This window comes from Globicephala melas, chromosome X, assembly GCF_963455315.2.
Source record: "Globicephala melas chromosome X, mGloMel1.2, whole genome shotgun sequence".
Taxonomy (NCBI): Eukaryota; Metazoa; Chordata; class Mammalia; order Artiodactyla; family Delphinidae; genus Globicephala; species Globicephala melas.
The window spans coordinates 36,805,475-36,826,734 of NC_083335.1; the positions used below are offsets into that span (position 1 = coordinate 36,805,475).

The following is a 21,260-nucleotide window of genomic DNA, read 5'->3' on the forward strand; positions in this document are numbered from 1 at the left end:
TAACATTTTGGAATGCGTTATAATTAGAAGGGCTGAAATTAAATGCTAAATGTGTGTCAACTACTGATGGAGGGAAGTCTTACCACATTTGGCAAAATTGGCTCAAGATGAATAAATTGTACAAACTACTCTCTTCCTCTGAGAAAATACCTAAATCCTATCACCAGGAATAAGAACCAGAGATCCAACAGGCATTATACAGCCTGTAATTCAGGTATAATGCACCGAATTACACTACATCTAGTTCTTAGTTAACCCCAGACAGTTCAAGGTCTTACAGTTGAATAAAACCGCTGCCGTGTCTACTCAATGCAGTTAATGCAGTTAATAGCTCAGAAACAAAGAAGTAAGAGCTATCATTGGGCAGCCAAGACACTTAAACCAAAGCTTTGGCAGAGAGATCAGTACAGATACAGACCCACAATCAAACAGAAACTTTATTAGTTTCTTCTACAAGAGACAGTGACATCAATCTTTTTAACAGAAATCTCAGGTCATCTGAGAGGTCAAACAGATCCAAGGAAGAAAGATGACAATTAAACAGTTAAATTAATCAAAAGGCACTACAACACCACCTAAAACCTGCTACCGCAGTGGTAGTGGGCTAAGGAAGATTAAGCTACAGCGAAATAGTCTCATGTAAATTGTTATAGATTATATAGTAGGAAGCGAGTTTGCTTTCCAGAAGACTATGGCACAATGATCACTTGGGACCAAGTTGATATTTGGCCAGGAAAAGAAGGTCAGGCCAAATGGAAAGGAACAGGGACAAAGGAGAATCCAAGTGACAGAATCCAAGCAAAGGGTGATGGATCAGGCTTTTTCCTCCCAAGAAGCATTTGTTGCATGGTGGGTTGTCTCCCCTCAGGCTCCTGCCCTAGAGCTGTTCCAGCCTTAGAGGGGCTCAGCAACCAGAGCTGGGTTCAGGCTGCCCCAGGATCATGCTGGAATTTAGTACAGACTTTAGAGAACTTGTCACAATTTCGGGGGGGGGGCGCTGAAGCATTCACATGCAAAGTAGTCTGAGCTCCCCAAACACATTCAGACATCCTTACACAACTTTTTCCAAAGTCTGACATCTTGTACCAGCTGAGCTGTAGTTAAAGCTGCAAGGCTCACAAGATCAAAGAAGCCAGGACGAGACAATACAGGTAGGAAATCTCAGCAGTTAATCTCAATCTTTCTCTAATGTAGGAGAAACACTCATATACCTGATGTGGGATGTAGAAAGCTACACTGTAACAAGTTGGGTCTTCTGCTGGATTTTTCATCAAATACCAAAGGAAAATAAGGGGTGGGACTCACTTTATTTTTTAAAAGCCTCAGAACTTATTCTATTATAAAGGGACATGGCTGAACAGGTAGGAGACAGATTCCCCATTGTGAGTTCTCCTGATGGCTTCTGCAAGGATCATGGAGATGTCGATCACCTAGGAGGGCAAGGCAAGCATCAGGTTAGTATCATACAGACAGAGATGACTGGCCAGTTTGCAGACACTGATGAGCAGCCCGGTGAGGGTCCTTCCTCTTAAGACTGCTGCACTGTGCTGTTTCCCCAAGGGAGCCCACAGCCAGATGCTCTTCATACCCACATTTTAAATATAACCAACCACTTGGGAAAGAGTCAAAATGCTTATGGAGGAAAAACTCTGACTCAGACTCACCAAGATGGTGGTAAGTTGGCATTTAAAAATTCTTAGGAATGAAAAAAGAATATTTAAGCTGAAAAAGAAATCCTTAAGAATGATATCAACCCTCCAATTCCATATATTTCTAGTGGATTATATTTCCATATTTCTAATGGAAAGCCTTGTTCTTTTAGTGCAACAGCACTCAAACTTCATTGTCTGACAATTACCTGGGGAAATTAAAGTCCCGGTCCCATGACCTCTGTTTTTGTAGGCCCTGGGTAGAGCAAAGGAATCTGCATTTTAACGAGAACCCTAGGTGATTAACTTAGGTGGTTTCCAGAGCACACTTTGAGAAACACTGAAGTTCTAAGGAGCATACCGTCAGTTTAAAAGTTTCACATTATGTTTGCAGGGGCCAATAGTTAAGAGTGATACACACAAACTGTAAAGCATGGACCTGGAAACTTGAGTGTGCATCACAATCACTGGGAGAGCCTGTTAAAATGTAGAATCCTGGGCTCTGTAGGTTTTAGGTGGTGTTGTAGTGCCTTTTGATTAATTTAACTGTTTAATTGTCATCTTTCTTCCTTGGATCTATTTGACCTCTCAGATGACCTGAGATTTCTGTTAAAAAGATTGATGTCACTGTCTCTTGTAGAAGAAACTAATAAAGTTTCTGTTTGATTGTGGGTCTGTATCTGTACTGATCTCTCCTCCAGAGATTCTAGGTCTAGCTGTTTGAATATTTAGACACATGATCTTTTTCCTTTTGGGTCACAAATCCTGATGACTAAGCCTTGAGAGCAAAGGAGGAAATCTTTAGAACCCACCCAGACACCTAATTCAACACATGTAACCACCTCCTAAATACTCAGTGGAGTCTTGTTTTGCAAGAATCTCAGCCTCACCTGTATTTTGGAGCAATGCTTCATCTTATCCTCCTGAGGTATGGTATTGGTGACAACTACTGCTTCAAAGCATGCATTATTAATGCGAGAAATGGCTGGGCCAGAAAAGATTCCATGAGTCAGGATAGCATAAACCCTGGTGGCTCCAGCTGAGAGAAGTCTAGAGGAAAAAGCAGAGTTGATTAGGAGTAATCTTACTTGTCACTATAAAATCCGACTTAGGGAAGAAGAATGTCTTAGTCAACTTGGGCTGCCATAACAAAATACCACAGACTGGATGGCTTAAACAGAATTTTATTTCTCACTCGTTTCTGGAGGTTGGGAGTTCTAAGATCAAGGTGTCAGCAAGGTAGGTTTCATTCTGAGACCTCTTCTCTTGGTTTGGTGGTGGCCACCATCTCGCTATACGCTTCCATGACCTCTTTGTGTGCATAGACCAAGAGGGAGAATGGGTGGTGGGGTTGGGAGGGAGCTCCCTGGTGTCTCTTCTCATAAGGGCACCAATATCATCATAAGAGCCCCACCCTCATGACCTCACCTAAACCTAATAACCTCCCAAAGATCCCATCTCCAAACACCATCACACTGGGGGTTAGGGCTGAATTTTAGGGTGATACAATTCAGTTGATAGTAAGGAGAGAGAAACAGACTAAGAACTTATCTGAATAGGTTTGGATTAGTGTAGAAGGACTGTGGCACAGACTTCTGTGCTCAACAAAATCTGTCTCCTCTTCTTCCTAGCACACAGCTGGACATTTCCTAGCCTCCCTTGCATAGCTAGGTGTGGCCATGTGACTTAATTCTGGCTATCTAAATGTGGACAGAGGCTTGTAAAATCTCCCATGGATGATCCTCCATGCTCCTTTCCCTTTCTGGCTGGACAAAATGGAAATGTTAAAGATGCAGCGCCAAGAGACTGAAAGGGGAATACTCGCATTGGAGCATACCATGAACAAGAAAGAAACTTTACCGTGTTCAGGGAGTTGATCTGTTAAGAGCAATTAGCATTAACTTACTAATATGATAAAAAGAGTTTTATAAATGTATACTCCAGGATCCAAACCAGGAGAGCACACAAGTCTTTTTTTTTAAGCATTTATTATACATATATGCTACGCACTGTGCAAGGCACGGATACCTGGAGATTTAAAAAACAAATTATGAGAAACAATGCTGTCCATACTGGCTTGGATTATAAGCAGTGGGGAGCCACTTAAGGTTTTAAAGGAGGCATGAGGGGAATCTAGTCTTAGTTTTAGGAAGATAAGCGAGTATGGTGGCAATGTGAAAGATGGACTGGGGAGGTAAGAGACTGGTGACTGGCAGCAGAGAACAGAGGGAAGGCAATTCAGAACAGTGCAGGCAAATGATGAGAAGGAATACGAATGAAGGTAGTAGCAGCGAAAATGAACAGTCAAAAGGTAAGGCCAGGGATTCTAGCTTAGGTAAAATATAAACATGAGAATCTATTTCTGTTTCCTCAGGCATATGGACATTTTTACCTTAACTTGTTTTAAAAAACTATCAAGGGACATCCCTGGTGGTCCAGTGGTAAAGAATCCCCCTTACAATGCAGGGGACATGGGTTCAATCCGTGGTCAGGGAACTAAGATCCCACATGCCACGGGGCAACTAAGCCCATGTGCCACAACTACTGAGCTCGTGCGCCTCAACTAGAGCCTGCATGCCGCAAACTACAGAGCCCATGTGCTCTGGACCCCACACGCCACAAATAGAGAAGAGAAAACCCGCATGCCACAACTAGAGAGAAGCCCATGCACCACAATGAAGAGCCCATGCACTACAACAAAAGATCCCGTGTGCCTCAACGAAGATCCCGCGTGCCACAACTAAGACCCGACGCAGCCATAAATAAATAAATAAATAATAAATAAATCTTAAAAAAAAAACTATCAAAAGTAGAGTACTTAGAATGATGAGATAATTTTGGAAATATAGTGGTGACAGTTGCACAACACTGTGAATGCAACTAATGCCACTGAATTGCACACTTAAAAATGGTTAAAACAGCAAATTTCATGTTACATAAAGTTTAGCACAATAACAAGGAAAAATAAAACTAAGAAAATCTAGAGAAAAACATAATACTTATCAATTTACATGCATTGCAATTTTAGCCTAGGGTGACAAAAGAAAGCTAGTTGTCATCTCCTCAATTCAGTTCCAAAGAGAATCAACAGGATTAGGGCATTCAGATAGCAGTTAGCTTTTTACTTCTAACCCCCAGCTCCCCCACTAGGCACTCACTTGTCAGCTGCGTGGCAGATTGTACCACAGGTGTCAGCCATGTCATCCACGAGGATGGCCACCCGGTCCTTCACATCTCCCACTAGCACCATGCGGTCCACTTCATTAGCTTTCTTCCGTTCTTTGTGAATCAAGGCAAAGTCCACATTCAACCGGTCTGCGATGGAGGTCACTCTGCAACACAGGGTATTCACAGTTAAAACGTGTGCATGTGCCTGTGCGTGTGCGTGTGCGTGTGTGTGTGTGTGTCTTAGGACAAAGAAAGGAAATAAAGGATGGGCTTGTTTTCTGGGGGAGAAGACTCCTTGAAACCCAACAGTTCCCAGGGTTGGAAGAAAGCAACCGGAATTGATTGGCATCACAAACTGGGTTTCATAGACTAATGCCTCCATACCCTGAGAGCAGTTTATGAATGTATTAGTCAAACTTAGATTACAATTCATTCTGGGTTACTGTAGGGGAAGACAGACACCCTCACCAGTCCCAGGAAGCGGTATAATGAATGCTAGGGCATGTTCGTTTACTAGACTGGCAGTGAAAGGGGAGAGAGAGGTGACTTGGTTAACTAATGCTGGGAGTGTAGATCACCCCAATTTGACATGCGGATGTGGTGAGAAGTGAACCTGAACTTGGTGGGAGAGGAGCAGTACCCAGCCCATTCCAATGCCCACGCCCTCATCACACTCCCCTCAGTGATCCACCAACTGTCAATGTCAACTGTACCTGGACACCAAGCTTGGGAATTCCTTTAAGGACTGCTAGAAAAAAAGTTTTACCAATTAACTGGGCAAACCAGGCATCTTGCTGTACAGCTCAAAGCATCTCCAAATCAAAACAAAATTCCTTTTTTTAAAATGACAAGGCAAGGGCTTCCCTGGTGGCACAGTGGTTGAGAGTCCGCCTGCCGATGCAGGGGACACAGGTTCGTGCCCCGGTCCGGGAAGATCCCACATGCCGCGGAGTGGCTAGGCCCGTGAGCCATGGCCGCTGAGCCTGCGCGTCCGGAGCCTGTGCTCCGCAATGGGAGAGGCCACAACAGTGAGAGGCCCGCGTAACGCAAAAAAAAAAAAAAATTACAAGGCAATAAAAACCAGACTAGAAGGTGGGATAGAAAACAAATCTTTCTGGCGACAAAGTACCATGTAATCACTCAAACAGCAATCCATTCAGTGTATATGACTGTGGTGCCCCAGTGACACATACGACCACGCTCCACCATGCCATCCTTCTTATGGGTGAAGAGGCCTTTGCGCTTTGTGTTTTAATGTAATACTGATCCAACCAGAGCATTATGTCCTATTTCCCTTGTGGCTATGGTCACATATCTCGAGTTTGTGCTGAATAAGGGAGAACCTGTGACCATATAATAAAGAACAAACAAGACTTGGACCACGACCTAGGCAACATTTATACCTGATCTAAACAACCCATACCCTGTGCTCTCCTTTCCTACTGCATGGGCACATAACAACATGAGTTACCAACCTGGGACTTCCCTGGTGGTCCAGTGGTTAAGACTCTGTGCTCCCAAAGTGGGGAGCACAGGTTCGATCCCTGGTTGGGGAACTAGGATCCCACATGCCGCACGGTGCAGCCAAAAAAAAAAAAAGTTACCAATCTGCTTGGAATGATTATTTAGCCGAGGCAAATGCATGATCACTTAGTTCAAGCATCCCAAACCGTCCACACTCAATGGCCAACAAACTCAGTGACTGACAAAGTGTAAAGGGCTCAAAAAAGTCACTCCCAATATCCTTGATGGTAGAACTACGTGCAAGTCACAATCACACAGGAATCTCTACCTAGTCCAAAAACCCTGCCAAGACAGACGTGATAGCCATTCACTTTGAAAATCTTTCATCACTAAAAGAAAATTATAAACAAACAAAATCATTTAGCAATAAACCATCTACTGAAGGCAGTTTTTTTGTACCCAACTTTGGAAAGAAAATCGTGCTTGATTACTTATTTCAAATGTGACTGTTTTCTAAGTCTCTGTGGAAGATGATTTTCCCAAGTATGACAACCACCATGAGGGGGATGTGTTTTAGGCTCCGTCTCTAGTATTACAGATGGTAACTAGCGACAAGGGACTCACAAAGCCATACATCTGGCTGGAGAACAGAACTCAAGCTCTCAGCTTATCAGTTCTGTTGACGTTCCTGAAATAAAGAGGTTGTTGAGAAACAGTCATTGAAGGTTTGAATGGCTTTTGCAAAGATCTGAATTCGCGTTTCCTAATCATCTGTGTTTTGTAGCTCTTCATTCTATTTCCACAACAAGAACATGTGTCACGCTTTTGAATGCATTACTAACGAGTGAGCCGCTAAAGAAATGAAAAGCTCTTAGTCTGCACCACGTGAGCTGAAGCACTGCAACTGGCAATCCCTGGCAATCAGTTTGTTTAGAATGTTCAGAGCTTGGCTTAAATAAAATCACCACACTTTCTTTTCCTTCCTGCTTAATATTTTAATCTAAAGGATCAAAACGGTTTAACCAACCATTTGGAGGTATGTAAAAGCTTACTTGTTCACTATTATCATGGGCTTCGACAGCAGGTGCCATTCATTAGAAAACCAAATTCCTCCCCCTCCTGATGGGTCACAGCGCTGTTGCCAGCCCTGCAGCGCTGAGTCACTGTTGGGTTATGGTCAAGCCCACGATGCCAGACTATTTTGTGCACCTCTGCTGTCTTTCAGGTAGTGACTCAGGCCAGTAGAAGAGGAGTGAGTAAAACCATATCCAGCCCATGTCCTAGCTACCGGCACATCCAAGTACTTAAAAACGGTCACTTCTCAATATCTTGTAGTAACCTATAATGGAAAAGAATCTGAAAAAGACTATATATATATGTATATGTGTATATATATATGTGTATATGTGTATATATATATGTATATGTGTGTATATATATATACACACATACATATATATACACATATACATACATACATACATACATATATATATATATATATATATATATATATATATATATAGTCTTTTTCAGATCACTTTGCTGTACCCCTGATGCTAACACAACATAGTAAATCAACTATACTTCAAGAAGAGAAAAATTCACTTCAATAGAGAAACATCGTTTTCTGACACAACTGTCTGAAAGCTTTTCCCCAGTACGTTGGGAATAACATGACGTTCAACCATACCTCTTAGCTCCTCCAGCATCGGGTGAAACAATCGTGCAGTTCCTCCATTCCGAGATGTTCTCCCTTATCCACTTGAGGACAGCTGGCTCTGCATACAAATTGTCCACTGGGATATCAAAAAAGCCCTATAGAAAGAAAGAAGCTGGGTCAGTTTTGCTTGTTTTCCTTCTCTTCCATTTACAAATAATGAACACAAAGAGAATAGTAACTTGCCAACAGAATACTTTACTGCAACATTCAAACTGATCAGAAGGCATGCCCGGTGTGGCAGACTGTAAAAACAGCCTCCTCAAATCTGGGTTATGTAAGAGAGCCCAGCCACGACGGGCAAAGCCAGGCCTCAGCTACACCACAGCTGACCACAGGCACATGAGCAAGCTCTTGGGAAAAAACGGCCAAGTCCAGCCAAGACCAGAACTACCCAGCCAACGTGCAGACCCACGAGGTAATAAATGCTTACTACCTTATGCCAGTAAATGTTGGGCTGGTTTGTTAAGGAGCAAAAACTAACTGGTAAACAGGTTAGAGATGCTATGGTATATAAACTTAATGGAAGCCATTTACAATAAATGGTCACAGTAACTAGAAGTCAGGAGATCTGTGTTCTAACACTAGTTGCTACATATTAGTTGTATTTCACAACTAATCTGTTCCTCTTCTATAAAATGGGTATAATCACCTGTCCTGTATCTCACTGAATTCCCAGAAGCCTCCAATGATAATGATTTCAAAGTCTCTTTAAAAAGTATAAACTATAAGGTGGTATTCTGCTCCCCTAACTCTGTTTAGGATAGAAGGTAGGTTCCAATATCTATGGCTCTAAATTTAATGATGACAATAACAGCTCCCATGTATTTTGTATCTTTCATGAGCCAGGTGTTATACTATGAATTTAATATCTTACTTGATACTCACAATAACAAAGCAGTGTGTGTTCAGAGAAGTTAAATAACCTGCCCAAGGTTACAAAGCTAGTTAGTGTCAGAGCCAGTATTCAAACTAAGTCTGATGCCAAAGCCTACGTGCTTCCCAGAATCCCAGACGTCCTCCCTGTCCAACCACCCCACGTGGCTAAGATCATGATCTATGCTTAAGGTGAGGATGTTGAAAATGTCATCAGTGTCTAGTTTATTTGAGCTGTACTTGGGCAGTTTTTGCTTCCCTACGGTTTTCAGCATTCAGTCCTCTCCTACCCCCTTTCTAATCCCTAATAATCCCTAAGCTAATACTTAGCTTCCACTGATACCTGAATTTGAGAAGCATGCAGGTCCATGGTGATAATATGATCCGCGCCTGCTACAGAGAGCATATTTGCGACAAGCTTGGCTGAGATTGGAGCCCGACTCTAAATGGAGGGGAGGAAAGAAAAAAAAAAAGCCAATTTGAGAAACAATTCATTTGCTCAAGAAGCACTTATTTACTGTGCACCTACTGTGTTTAAGGTACTGTGCTACCAGGAAATTCATAAAAAGTGACATAGCCACTGACTTTGAGTAGATCACAATCTGGCACAAATATGAAGTGGATTATCATTTTTCCAAATCAAGATACATATTTCAGAAAAGAAAATACCTTCCCTACCTTTCTTTTTCTTCACGTACATATTTTCTGCCTATTCAAGTGTTTCCAATGCTCCATTATTTAAATTATGCAGACTTTAAAAATCTTTTTTGAAAGAATTTTATTAAAATCTCTTTTAACACATACATACTCAAACCTGTGTAACATCTAACGTGTCAACATTTAAAGACACATTAGGGGCTTCCCTGGTGGCACAGTGGTTGAGAATCTGCCTGCTAATGCAGGGGACATGGGTTCGAACCCTCGTCTGGGAAGATACCACATGCCGCGGAGCAACTAGCCCCGTGAGCCACAACTACTGAGCCTGCGCGTCTGGAGCCTGTGCTCCGCAACAAGAGAGGCCGCGATAGTGAGATGCCCGCGCACCGCGATGAAGAGTGGCCCCCTCTCGCTGCAACTAGAGAAAGCCCTCACACAGAAACGAAGACCCAACACAGCCAAAAATAAATAAATAAATAAATAAAATTAAAGACACATCACAGGATGGAAATTATAGTTTTATTTTATAAATTACACCACTCCCTTACTCATCCGGAGGCCAATGTTCCAGTAACCTCAACCCCCTTTAATAACAGGTAAACACACCTGGCTGCACCATAAAATAGCAAGGCCCATGCCCTTTACTCTACTCTGTGGGAGCACTGTATTTTACTGAAATAAAAATATCTGGCCTTCTCCCAGGCATTGTATGTAAAATTTGAGCATCAATTACAACAGACCTGCAAAGTTTTACATATATGCTTTATCCTCTAATACTCCAAATAAGGTGAGAAGTGTGTGTGCGTGTGTGTGCGCGCGCGTGTGTGTAATGAGACCGAGTATTCATGTAACTGACTTCAAATTATATGAAGAGGTCACCACTAGAACCAAGAGGGTCCCAGGGGAGCTACCATAGTTTAAAAAAATATTCTACTCCATGGGAGCTGGTGCTTAGTCTTGCTGATACAATGAAAAAATAGCAGTGAGTTAGCCAAAAGTCACATACATATGACTGGAATAAAACAGACAGACTGCAAATGTGTTACTTTATACAAACCAATCACACCAATTGCTGTGAAAATCAGGTAATGCCTACGATAAAAAAAGTAATATCCTCTAAATATACATTTGATAATTAAGGAAGATTTTGACTTTGGGCAAGTGCTCCTGCTTCCCCTGATTTTAAAAAAAGAATTAAAGAAAAAAAAAAGATTCCGCTCCTACCTTATCCTTCTTATCCTGCCGGGCATAAGGGAAGCATGGGATGACTGCAGTAACCCGACTGGCTGAAGCAATCTTGCAGGCATTAATCATGATCAAAAGTTCCATGAGATTGTCGTTGATTTCACCGCAGCCACTCTGAACAATGTAGACATCCTCTCCACGCACACTTTCGCCAATTTCCACACTACAGGAAAGGGAAGGACAACAAAAACAATAGATTTTAAAGCACTATAATGTATATCTACAGACAGTAAGGTCTAAAAAACACAGCTTCCCCACTAGTATGCTATGAATGGGTTACAGCTGCATGTGGTCTTGATCCCCTCAGACTTCAGGAGATTCCCCAGGAGTCTCTCTATTTACTGCCTCAGTTTACTCCAGTGTACTATACAGATATTACCTGCTTTTATAGGTGACATGACATGAAAAAGATTGGCTAAGGCACTTAGAAGTGACTGGACTATAATTTCAGTAGGCAGGCTGTATCTCATTTCATATACTGAATGCAAATCTGATATAGCATCTATGACTGTCACAATCCATATATAACAAAAGAAGTAGAAAGCTCATATAAGGAATGAATCACTACCATTCTATAATGATGCCTTCTACAGAAGCTAGTGCTACATCTACCACATTGGCAGTTCACTGAACAAATAATAAATGTTCATCGCCAATCACTTTGCTTGGTGCCAGGGATACGATGGAGAACAGATGTGGTCCCTGCCTTCATTCTATGCTAACTGTACTCTGGTCCAATTAGTAATTCTTATTTTAAAAAATTCCACAGGAAGTTACTCTGATTATGGAGTAACACTATATTTTACCATAAAATGAAAGTTTTAATATTCATACTTGGATCCTTACCAAGAATAACTTATTAAAAAATAATAACCTCAGTGACACCTCAAAGCAACACCATTTCCCCAATTAATCCTCTAGGTGAGGTGGGGTGTGTGTGTGGGTGTACGGGCATGCGTGCATGTGTAGCGTGGGTAGGCAAGTAGACCAGAACAGCTGATAACCTGTACTGATGAAGAGAAAAACTTCTTCAACAGAAGTAATTCCATTGCCAGAAGCTGATATAAGAGCTAATTGTTATTTAAAATTTATTCCTTTCCAATCCAAGTAACAATTGTTACTTAGTTCCCCGACTAGGGATTGAATCCACGCCCTCGGCAGTGAAAGCACCGAGTCTCCAATCCCAGGATCCTACTTTTTAAAAAATGGGGTTAGCTTATATTGTAAAGCAAGAGAAATAAAAGCAAAGAGTAAAAATCAAACCAGAAAGCAATTAGAACAGGGAAGTTGAGATTCCTGGTAGCCAGAACAAAGAGGAAAAATCATTTGTCGGGATGTTTGGAGGTAAACCTTCAGGCACTGAAAAATGGGCAAAATAAACCCAAAGTAAACAGAAGAAAATATAAACATAAGAGCAAAAACCAATGAAGTTAAAGACAGTAAAACAATAGAGAAAAACCACTGAAACAAAAAGCTAGCTCTTGGGGCCTCCCCTCGTGGTCCAGTGGTTAAGAATCTGCCTTCCAACACAGGGGAAGTGGGTTCAATCCCTGGTCAGGGAACTAAGATCCCACATGCTGCAGGGCAACTAAGCCCATGCACTCTAGAGCCTGCGTGCCACAACTAGAGAACCCGTGTGCACCACAACTACTGAGCCCTTGCACTCTGAAGCCCACGCACCACAACTAGAGAGAAGTCTGTGTGCCACAATGAAGAGCCCATGCGCTGCAATGAAAGATCTCGCATGCTGCAGTGAAGATCCCACATGTTGCAACTAAGACCCAATATAGCCAAATAGATAACTAAATAAATAAATAATAAATAAATTCTGAGAGGGACTTCCCTGGTGGTGCAGCGGTTAAGAATCTGCCTGCCAATGCAGGGGACACGGGTTCAAGCCCTGGTCCAGGAAGATCCCACATGCCACAGAGCAACTAAGCCCGTGCACCACAACTACCGAGCCTGCGCTCTAGAGCCTGCGACCCACAACTAGTGAGCCACATGCCACAACTACTGAAGCCCGCGTGCCTAGAGCCCGTGCTCCACAACAAGAGAAGCCACTGTAATGAGAAGGCTGCACGAGCAGCCACCGCTCACCGCAATGAGAAGCCCGCAATGAGTAGCCCCCGCTCACCGCAACTAGAGAAAGCCCGTGTGCAGCAACGAAGACCCAATGCAGCCAAATAAATACATAAAAAAAATCAACCAATTGCACTGTATGGACCTTATTTGCATACCAATTCAAGCAAATTGTTTAAAAATCCCACATTTATGAGACAAATGTGAATACTGGCTAATTATTTGATATTAAGAGATTACTGTTAATTTGTTTCAGGCAAGAAAATGGTATTGTGGTTAATGAAATGTATATGGGTGATATGACATAATATCAAGGTTTGCTTCAAAATAATCCAATTGTGGGGGGGGGCGGGGGGAGGGGGAATAATAAATGAAACAAGATTAGCCGTGAATTGATAACTGCTGAACTGGGTGACGGGTGCATGGCAGGGAAATCATTTACTATTCTCTCTACTTCTGTACATGTTTGAAATGTTCTATAACAGGAAGAATGAATGAATGAATGAATACCACTCCGGATTAGGCTGCCTCTTGCATCTGCTCACTTATGAACCTTCTGCAGGCCTGCCATCGTGAAAATTTAGAAGACTGAGGTTTATCGTCCCTCACAAAGTAACTCACCTCACACTAGAGGTAAGTGGGTCCAACGTGTTTCTTCAAAAGGTTTTGACAGATCTGCTCATACACTTTTACAGATACCCAGCTGACAGATATTTAATTTTGGGTGGAAGTACAACTTGATGGGTCCACCAGGATGCAATGGCTACAAAGAATTTTATGGCAGGATCCTGAAATAGTGATGCTGAGCAACACGATGAACTGAACAGCAATTCTGTGGACCCCAGGACACAGCTGAACAGACATCTATTAATCACCAAGATCAGCCTTAGGAAACAAGTAAATCCGTCAGCAATGTCAACTATGCTAATACCAAAATTGCTTTCTGGAGACATTGCTTTAAATTCAAATGGACAGGCACGAGAGGGCCAGGGAGGGCTTCCTGGGAGAGCAACTTGCATGCTATCCAAAGTGTAGGCCCTAGAGCGTCACTGTCCAGTAAGGGAGTCACTGGCCTCAAGTGGTTGTTGAGCACTTGAAATGTGGCTAGTGTGACTGAGGAGGTGAACTGAGATGCGCAGTAAGTGTGAAATACCACACCTTACTGTGAAGCTGGTATAAATAAAATAAAAATATATTGATTTTTTATATTAATTACATGTTAAGTTTTTTAAAAAAAACACTCAAATGGACAGGACTAAATAACACCTTGTGGTGAGCCTGCTCTGCAAGTTCCTCACTGTGGTGGGCCCAAACAAGAGGCTGCGGGAGTTTCAAGAGACTTCCAGATCTCCTTTACTAACGCTGCCTGCCCTTTGAGAGGTTCCAGGCTGAGTCCCTTCTGTATTTTATGGCGCACAACTCTAGAGCCCTGACTGAGTACTTCAAATATCCAGCGACTTCAAAACTGAAGAAATTTTATTTTATTTTTCAAGAAAATTTTATTTTATTTTTCAAGAAAATTTCATTTTATTTTATTTTATTTTTCACTCCCTGCCCCCCCTGCCACCTCACCTCCTTGACCAAGCTCTCCACTTCTCTGGGGGAGAATGAAAGTCAGGCATATTGATTGCCAATAAAAAGCCAATCGTGTCCTCTACACCTGGCGTGGGAAACCTATGGCTCTTGTTCCAGTCAAGAACACAGAATATCATCTGTGCTCCAGACATTCACTCACCAGTCAGACTGTTTGATTAGGAGCCACGGGAGAGCAGTTTGATAATTGATCCAAGACAATATAAGGGATGGGCTAATTATCTACTGTAAAGCTGTCTTATTATCAAGTAAGACCAGAAAACAGTATATTTAAGACCATGGTGGCTTATCTCTTTTTACAAATGCCTCAACTACCAAAGTCAATATAAAAAATATTCACAAAATTGCTTACATTGTTCATTATGTTACTCGGTATCACTATTTAAGGATTCCACCCATAAAATTTGTAGAATTTTGTGCCTGGAAGTATCTAAAGAGTTTTATGAAAATGAAAACTACATAATCCATTGCATACGCCTTTATCCCTTTGGCTGCCGGGAAGCCAAGGGATACAGTTAAAGTAACACTAAATCAAATTCAGTAATCACTTTATGCCAAATTCTTGGCACAATTACTATAGTCCTTTGTTCTAACAGGCTTCTGATATATCTACTTAAACTTTTTGTACCTGTGACTATCATGAAACACTTTAAATCCTTTCTTGAAAGCAGGTAAGGTATTAATTACAAAATTAAATTTTCACTGCCAACTTAAACATCAGAGAGCATTTGCTAAATACATAACTTTAGTAGAAGTGATATTTTTAAAAAGTATATTCTAACATCACATAAGGTTTGAAAAGTAATTCTTAAAAAAAGTCACCAGCTCACCACCTAACAATCACCAGTACCATTTTTGTATTATATCACCTAATAAGCAACCAACAGTGCAGCCGTTTCCCAAAGCCACACTTAGGACTAGCACGTACCCTCAAGCAAAGAAGGATGTTATGACCAGACATGTATCTAATAACTTAAAAAAGTTATTTAACTATATTAAAAATAAAGTGGTACACATAAACTAGGACACTGCCTTGTTTTACTGTACATAATTCTAATCCCACTAATCAAGACCAATCTTTCCCTCCAGTTAGTGCTATGACGTACAGACTTGCATAAAGCCTTTAAAAAAGCCCATGAAGTACACTTAGATTATACAGCTCGGTCAATAAACAGTTCAGTGAATCCCAAAAAACCTTAATATTATTCTTATGGTTTCCTCTAAGAGATGATAAGTTAGGCAGTGATGGATGGTAGAAGAATTGATGGTGTTTCTGAAACCTGTTTGCTCTTAATATCATCTACCACCGCAACGAAGAGTAGCGCCAGCTGGCATGCAAACACAGCCATAAATAAATAAATTAATTAATAAATAAATAAATTAATATATATATATAGATATATAAATCACCTACCAGGTGGAAAGACCTGGTTTAGCAATTGAAAGGGTAACAATCCTTGTTCTTTCCCTCTAGCCAATGGTATGCCCTCCAAATGGCTTTGGGCCAATGATTCTCCCAGCTGTTCTGGGGAGGCCAGATGACTGGCTATGTCCATCCAGTGAGAAAAACTGGCTTCTCCTTTACCCTTTCCTTTAGCATCAGACATAATTGCATCTGACAAGCACAAAATGTTAAACATAAAATGGAAATAAAGTGAATCTAAAAGTGCCTTTTGATCTGTGGTATTCTTAAGAAAATCTCAAGAATTTAGATGGATGTTGGCACGTGCAAAATATATGGGATTAACTAACAAAGGTTATAGTTCTTAGGAAAATCCTAGGCAACCAAGGTTAAAGTCATCCCCCTCTCAGCCTATCCAGAGTAACCAAATAAACCAAAGTTATTTAACAATATTGAAGAGAATTGAGTCCAAAAATTTAGTACATATAACAAGAAAGAAACAGACTCACAGATATAGAGAACAAACCAGAGGTTACCAGTGGGGAGAGGGAAGGGGGAAGGGGAAGATAAGGGTAGGGGATTTAAGAGGTACAAACTACCATGTATAAAATAAATAAGTTATAAGGATATATTGTACAACACAGGGAATACAGCCAATATTTTATAATAACTATAAACGGAATATAACCTTTAAAAATTGTGAACCACTTTGTTGTACACATGAAGCATATAATATTGTACATCAACTATACCTCAATAAAAAAAAATTTAGTACATTCAGAAGTTTCAAAAGCCAGATGAATACTGTAACAGCAAAAAATTTAAAGAAAATACTCAGAGTTGGGCAAGTTACTTAACCTCTGAATCTTAGTTCCTTCATCCATAAAAGGGGGATAGTAAGAGTACCCCCTCAGAGCAGTGTTGAGGGGATTAAATATTAGATGTGTATAAAGTGCACAGCATAGGAACTAGCACATTTTAAGCATTCACTATTTATTAATTATTAATATCATCATTGCTGATAGCAGAACTCGTTCAACTTTTCTAGAAAGCAAATTTGGCAATAGGTATTAAAAAGCCTGAGAGGGACTTCCCTGGTGGCACAGGGGTTAAGAATCCGCCTGCCAATGCAGGGGACATGGGTTCGAACCCTGGGCCAGGAAGATCCCACATGCCGCAGAGCAACTAAGCCCGTGCACCACAACTATAGAGCCTGCGCTCTAGAGCCCGTGAGCCACAACTACTGAGCCCATGTGCCACAACTACTGAAGCCCGCGTGCCTAGAGACCATGCTCCACAACAAGAGAAGCCACCGCAGTGAGAAGCCCGTGCACCGCAACGAGTAGCCCCCGCTCACCGCAACTAGAGCAAGCCCGCACGCAGCAAGGAAGACCCAACGCAGCCAAAAAAAAAGCAAGCCTGAGAAGTGGTGTATACCCTTTAACCTAGTAATTCCCCTTCTAGATATTTATCCTAAGGAAATAATCAGAAACAGTCAAAAGATTTACATTCAAGAGTTTTCACATAAAAGAATCAGATCAAAACTTTTAAATATGTAATAGAGACTTGCTTATCTAAAATTATAGTAAAACCATGACAAGACTATACAGCTATTTAAAACCATGTAGACTAAATATTAAGAGAAACTACTCAAAATATATTGCTGAGTGAAGAAAGCTATAAACAACCTATCTTCCTTTTTTTAAAAAGTACATAAACAAGCAAACATCTGGAAGTTCATAAATCAAATGTTAAGTTTATCTTGGGTGGTGGAATTATTTGGGATGTCTTTTCTCCCCTCTGTCCTCTTCTATATTTTCCACATTTTCTGCAATACCATCACCACCCCTTACCAACACTGTGAATTTGTTAGACAATTTTCTAATAACTTTACTCCTATCTCATTTAATTGTCACAATAGACTCTGGGTAGATGCTACTTTAGAGATGAGATTACTGAGGCAAAGAAAGGCTTAGGATTCAAACCCAGCTTCTCTGATTCCAGAGCCTGAACCTTTAACCTCTCATAGCTATTTGTGTGTGTCATACACCCACATATATGTATGTATGTTTCCTCAAAAACAGGACAGCAGGGGCTTCCCTGGTGGCGCAGTGGTTAAGAATCTGCCTGCCAATGCGGGGGACACCGGTTTGAGCCCTGGTCCGAGCACTGGTCCAGGAAGATCCCCCATGCCTTGGAGCAACTGAGCCTGTGCACCACAACTACTGAGCCTGTGCTCTAGAGCGCGCGAGCCACAACTACCGAAGCCTGCGCGCCTAGACCCTGTGCTCTGCAACAAAAGAAGCCACCTCAATGAGAAGCCCTCGCATGGCAACGAAGAGTAGTCCCCGCTGGCAGCAACTAGAGAAAGCCTGCGCACAGCAAAGGAAGACCCAACGCAGCCAATAAATACATTAATTAATTAATTAAATCTATATATATATGAAAAAACAAAAACTAAAAAACTGGACAGCAAAGGATGATCCTGACTTCAGAAGAAAGCTACTCAAGAGAGCATCAACCCCTGAGATTCAGCCAAATTGCTGCAAAACAGTCTCATTTGAGGATGGGCTCTGCAGTTCCCCGTCTGATGACCCAAAGCACCCACTGAGCTGCCCTGTCCATGACCTTTAGATCCCAAGAGTCACACAGGGCAGCAGTTACCACTTATGCAGTGCAGAAAAGCCAGAGGTTGGGGGAGGGAGGTAAGGGGAAGCTCCATAAGCAACATATTCGATTATGTTCAATGAAGATTTCAGAACATCTAAGGAACCAAAAAGCTAATGATTAAGCCAGAAACAAGGCAACTTAACCAGTCAGCAATTTTCCACATTGGGCTTAATCTTATCCAATGTTTCCAAGCATGTTACTGTCCAGTTGTTTAAAAATGAATTCAGGGGCTTCCCTGGTGGCGCAGTGGTTGAGAGTCCGCCTGCCGATGCAGGGGACACGGGTTCGTGCCCCGGTCTGGGAAGATCCCACATGCCGCGGAGCGGCTAGGCCCGTGAGCCATGGCCGCTGAGCCTGCGCGTCCAGAGCCTGTGCTCCGCAATGGGAGAGGCCACAACAGTGAGAGGCCCGCGTACCACAAAAAAAAAAAAAAAATGAATTCAGCTTTTTATCTCAGGGAAGTACATTGGGACTCCTGCTAATTCCGATAAATCAATCAGTAGAACATTAAAGTGTTCTCCCCCTCCCCTCTCCCAATATAGCCTCAGGTCCTGATGTGTTGCACTAGGCAGAGGGTCCACAAAGAAAAAAAAGTCTTTGTATTTTTTCATGAAGCATAGGAAAAGGACTTAATAGTCACAGTTCTCTAAGGGGAACCAAAAAAACCTCTAAATGAAAATCATTCTTGTCCCCTAGCTATAGTGCCACTTGCAAAGTCTGGTCCTGTTTTGTTTTATTACAGCCCATGAGTCATAATGCTGTGGTTAAAGCTAAAGACAGCAGCTCGGCTAGCCTTTCGACTAAGGTACTGCCTGGTTACAAATGGCATCAATGTTTGCACTATCATTTGCATCACAACCAATGGTACAATGATCAAGAATCCAGAAGGAAGCTGTCCACTACAGATGAATGCTCTTATCAGCAGAGTCTACAAAGGATAGGGGGAGTTACACTTTGGTAAACAGTTTAAAGAAAGAAAAAAGGGAACAAAAGCATTTAGGAAAAAATGTTCAAAGCAATCTTCACTAATTTAACTGATTCATTAGGTTTGGTGTAAACTTTCCCCTAAACTGCTCTGATTTGATCAACAGGGTACCAACGAGAAACACAAAAAAACACCTAACAGAACCAGAAGATGCTATGTTTAGGTGGAAGGGGTATTGAAAGGATCAGGTGACCAAGCTATCTCTCAGATGGCCCCAAGGTGCAGGAGCACGGTAGAAGTGGGGGGAAGGTGCAAATTTAATTAGCAAAGCAATGAAAACAATTCATTGCAATGCTCTATGCATTCCTGGCCTTCCACTCCATGACCTTTTCTCGATTATCTTAATATTCAGGGATAAAACTGTTTCCTAAATCCCCTGCACAACGTTAGAAGTGGGCAAGTTCAGGATAGACTTTGGTACTGAAAAATATGCTTTTGTATTGTCTAGACCAGTAGCTACACTTGGGAAGATCAAGGATTCCAGAATTAAGGTTCCCTAAGATTTTCTGGATGGCTCAAACTGAGATGCTGGCAATCAGGATGCAGTTAATGCATCATTTTATCCGAGCAACTGGATTTAACTTAAGTATGGCTCCGAGTCTAAAGATGTGAAAAGCCAACGCTTGCCAATCGAAGGGAAGTCCTCAGTATTAATTTTGGCGCCCTCAGTACATAATGTCAAATTCCCTCAACAGGAAATCCGACCGACACCGTTTCGAATTGAAAAGCTACTTCTTAGACTCTAGGAGAAGCACTACGAGGGCGCAGTACGCAGTAGGATCTCCCAGGCAAGCTGGTCTAAGAGCTGAAGAGAACCCAATCTGGTCTGGATGGCTCAAAAGCGAAGCGACAAAGCCACGTGTCCCCACTGCCGAGCCTAGGCGTCTTTTCCCTCTAGCCGCTCTAGGCAGCGTTGGGTCCTCCAGCCCTTGCCTTCAAACCCAGTAGCTTCGCCTCCTGCTCCATCTTGACTCCACCCAACCGCACGGTGAGAATGAACGTGACCCTCCCGCGAGAGGTAAAATAACGGAAACAGCCCGTGGGGCACGCTTGCCACAGAGCTGCCCCGTACCCCACCCCCCAAAGCCGGCCCTTCAGAACTCACGCGGTGGCCCCATCCCCCTACCCTCTGCTGCCCAAGTGTCGCCTGGCCGCCCCGGCAGGTGAGGCCGGTCGGGGTCCCAACTTCATCCTCACCAGGTCTCCTGGTTGCTGAATTTCTTAGTCACCACCTTGCCCAGCTCCAGGCCCAGGCGGTCGGCAATCTTCTGGGATAGGTCCTGGTGGGAGCTGCCGCTGAAGATTTTGATATTTGGCATCTTGGCCAACTACCCTAGGCACTCTCTGCTTAGTAATCGCTGCTGCCGCCGAGACCCGAACCGAGTCGGCCCAGAGACTCAGTACTAAGCACTTCGCATTGCTACTCCGCCATCTTACATTCCCGCCGGCGCGCGGCTCTAAATTGCCTAGCGCCGGGTAGGCGGAGTCAGCGGGGAAGTTTACACCCCGCCCTTTCCGATTAGCTGAGCGCCGGCGAGGGGCGGGTCCTTGTTGTAGTTCCGCCTACCCCCGGCTGTCTCAGGGATTGACTGGAAGCCCTGAAGGGGGCGAGGCTAAGGAATCGCCCCGCCCCCTATAGCGAGGCAGTCCGAGAGGGCTGACTAAAAAACGCTGAAATACCCGCGCTTGGCTGGGGGTGGAGGGGTGCTGGTGACGCGTAGGGCCAGATCTTTCCCGCAAGTCACGCTTTTT

At 42.5% G+C, this 21,260-nt stretch overlaps 1 protein-coding gene across 1 annotated transcript; it reads right to left on the reverse strand.

Annotated features, from left to right (window-relative positions):
- Positions 1-419: 419 nt before the first annotated feature.
- PRPS1 (phosphoribosyl pyrophosphate synthetase 1) lies at positions 420-20,965 on the reverse strand. Its single transcript, XM_030835811.2, has 7 exons — positions 20,706-20,965; positions 10,759-10,942; positions 9,221-9,319; positions 7,975-8,099; positions 4,808-4,981; positions 2,540-2,699; positions 420-1,430 (listed from the first exon to the last, which is right to left on the reverse strand). Exons 1-7 carry the CDS (start codon positions 20,825-20,827, stop codon positions 1,338-1,340), a joined length of 957 nt encoding a protein of 318 aa, XP_030691671.1. The 5' UTR covers positions 20,828-20,965; the 3' UTR covers positions 420-1,337.
- Between the last annotated feature and the right edge of the window lie 295 nt (positions 20,966-21,260).

Coding starts and splice junctions, on each gene's coding strand:
- PRPS1 (XM_030835811.2), bottom strand. CDS start 20,827: ATGCCAAATATCAAAATCTTCAGCGGCAGCTCCCACCAGGACCTATCC. Junction 10,943..20,705: donor TTCAGCAACCAGGAGACCTG/GTGAGGATGAAG, acceptor CCTTTCCTGTAG/TGTGGAAATTGGCGAAAGTG. Junction 2,700..4,807: donor ATCTGCCACGCAGCTGACAA/GTGAGTGCCTAG, acceptor TTTTTCCTCTAG/ACTTCTCTCAGCTGGAGCCA.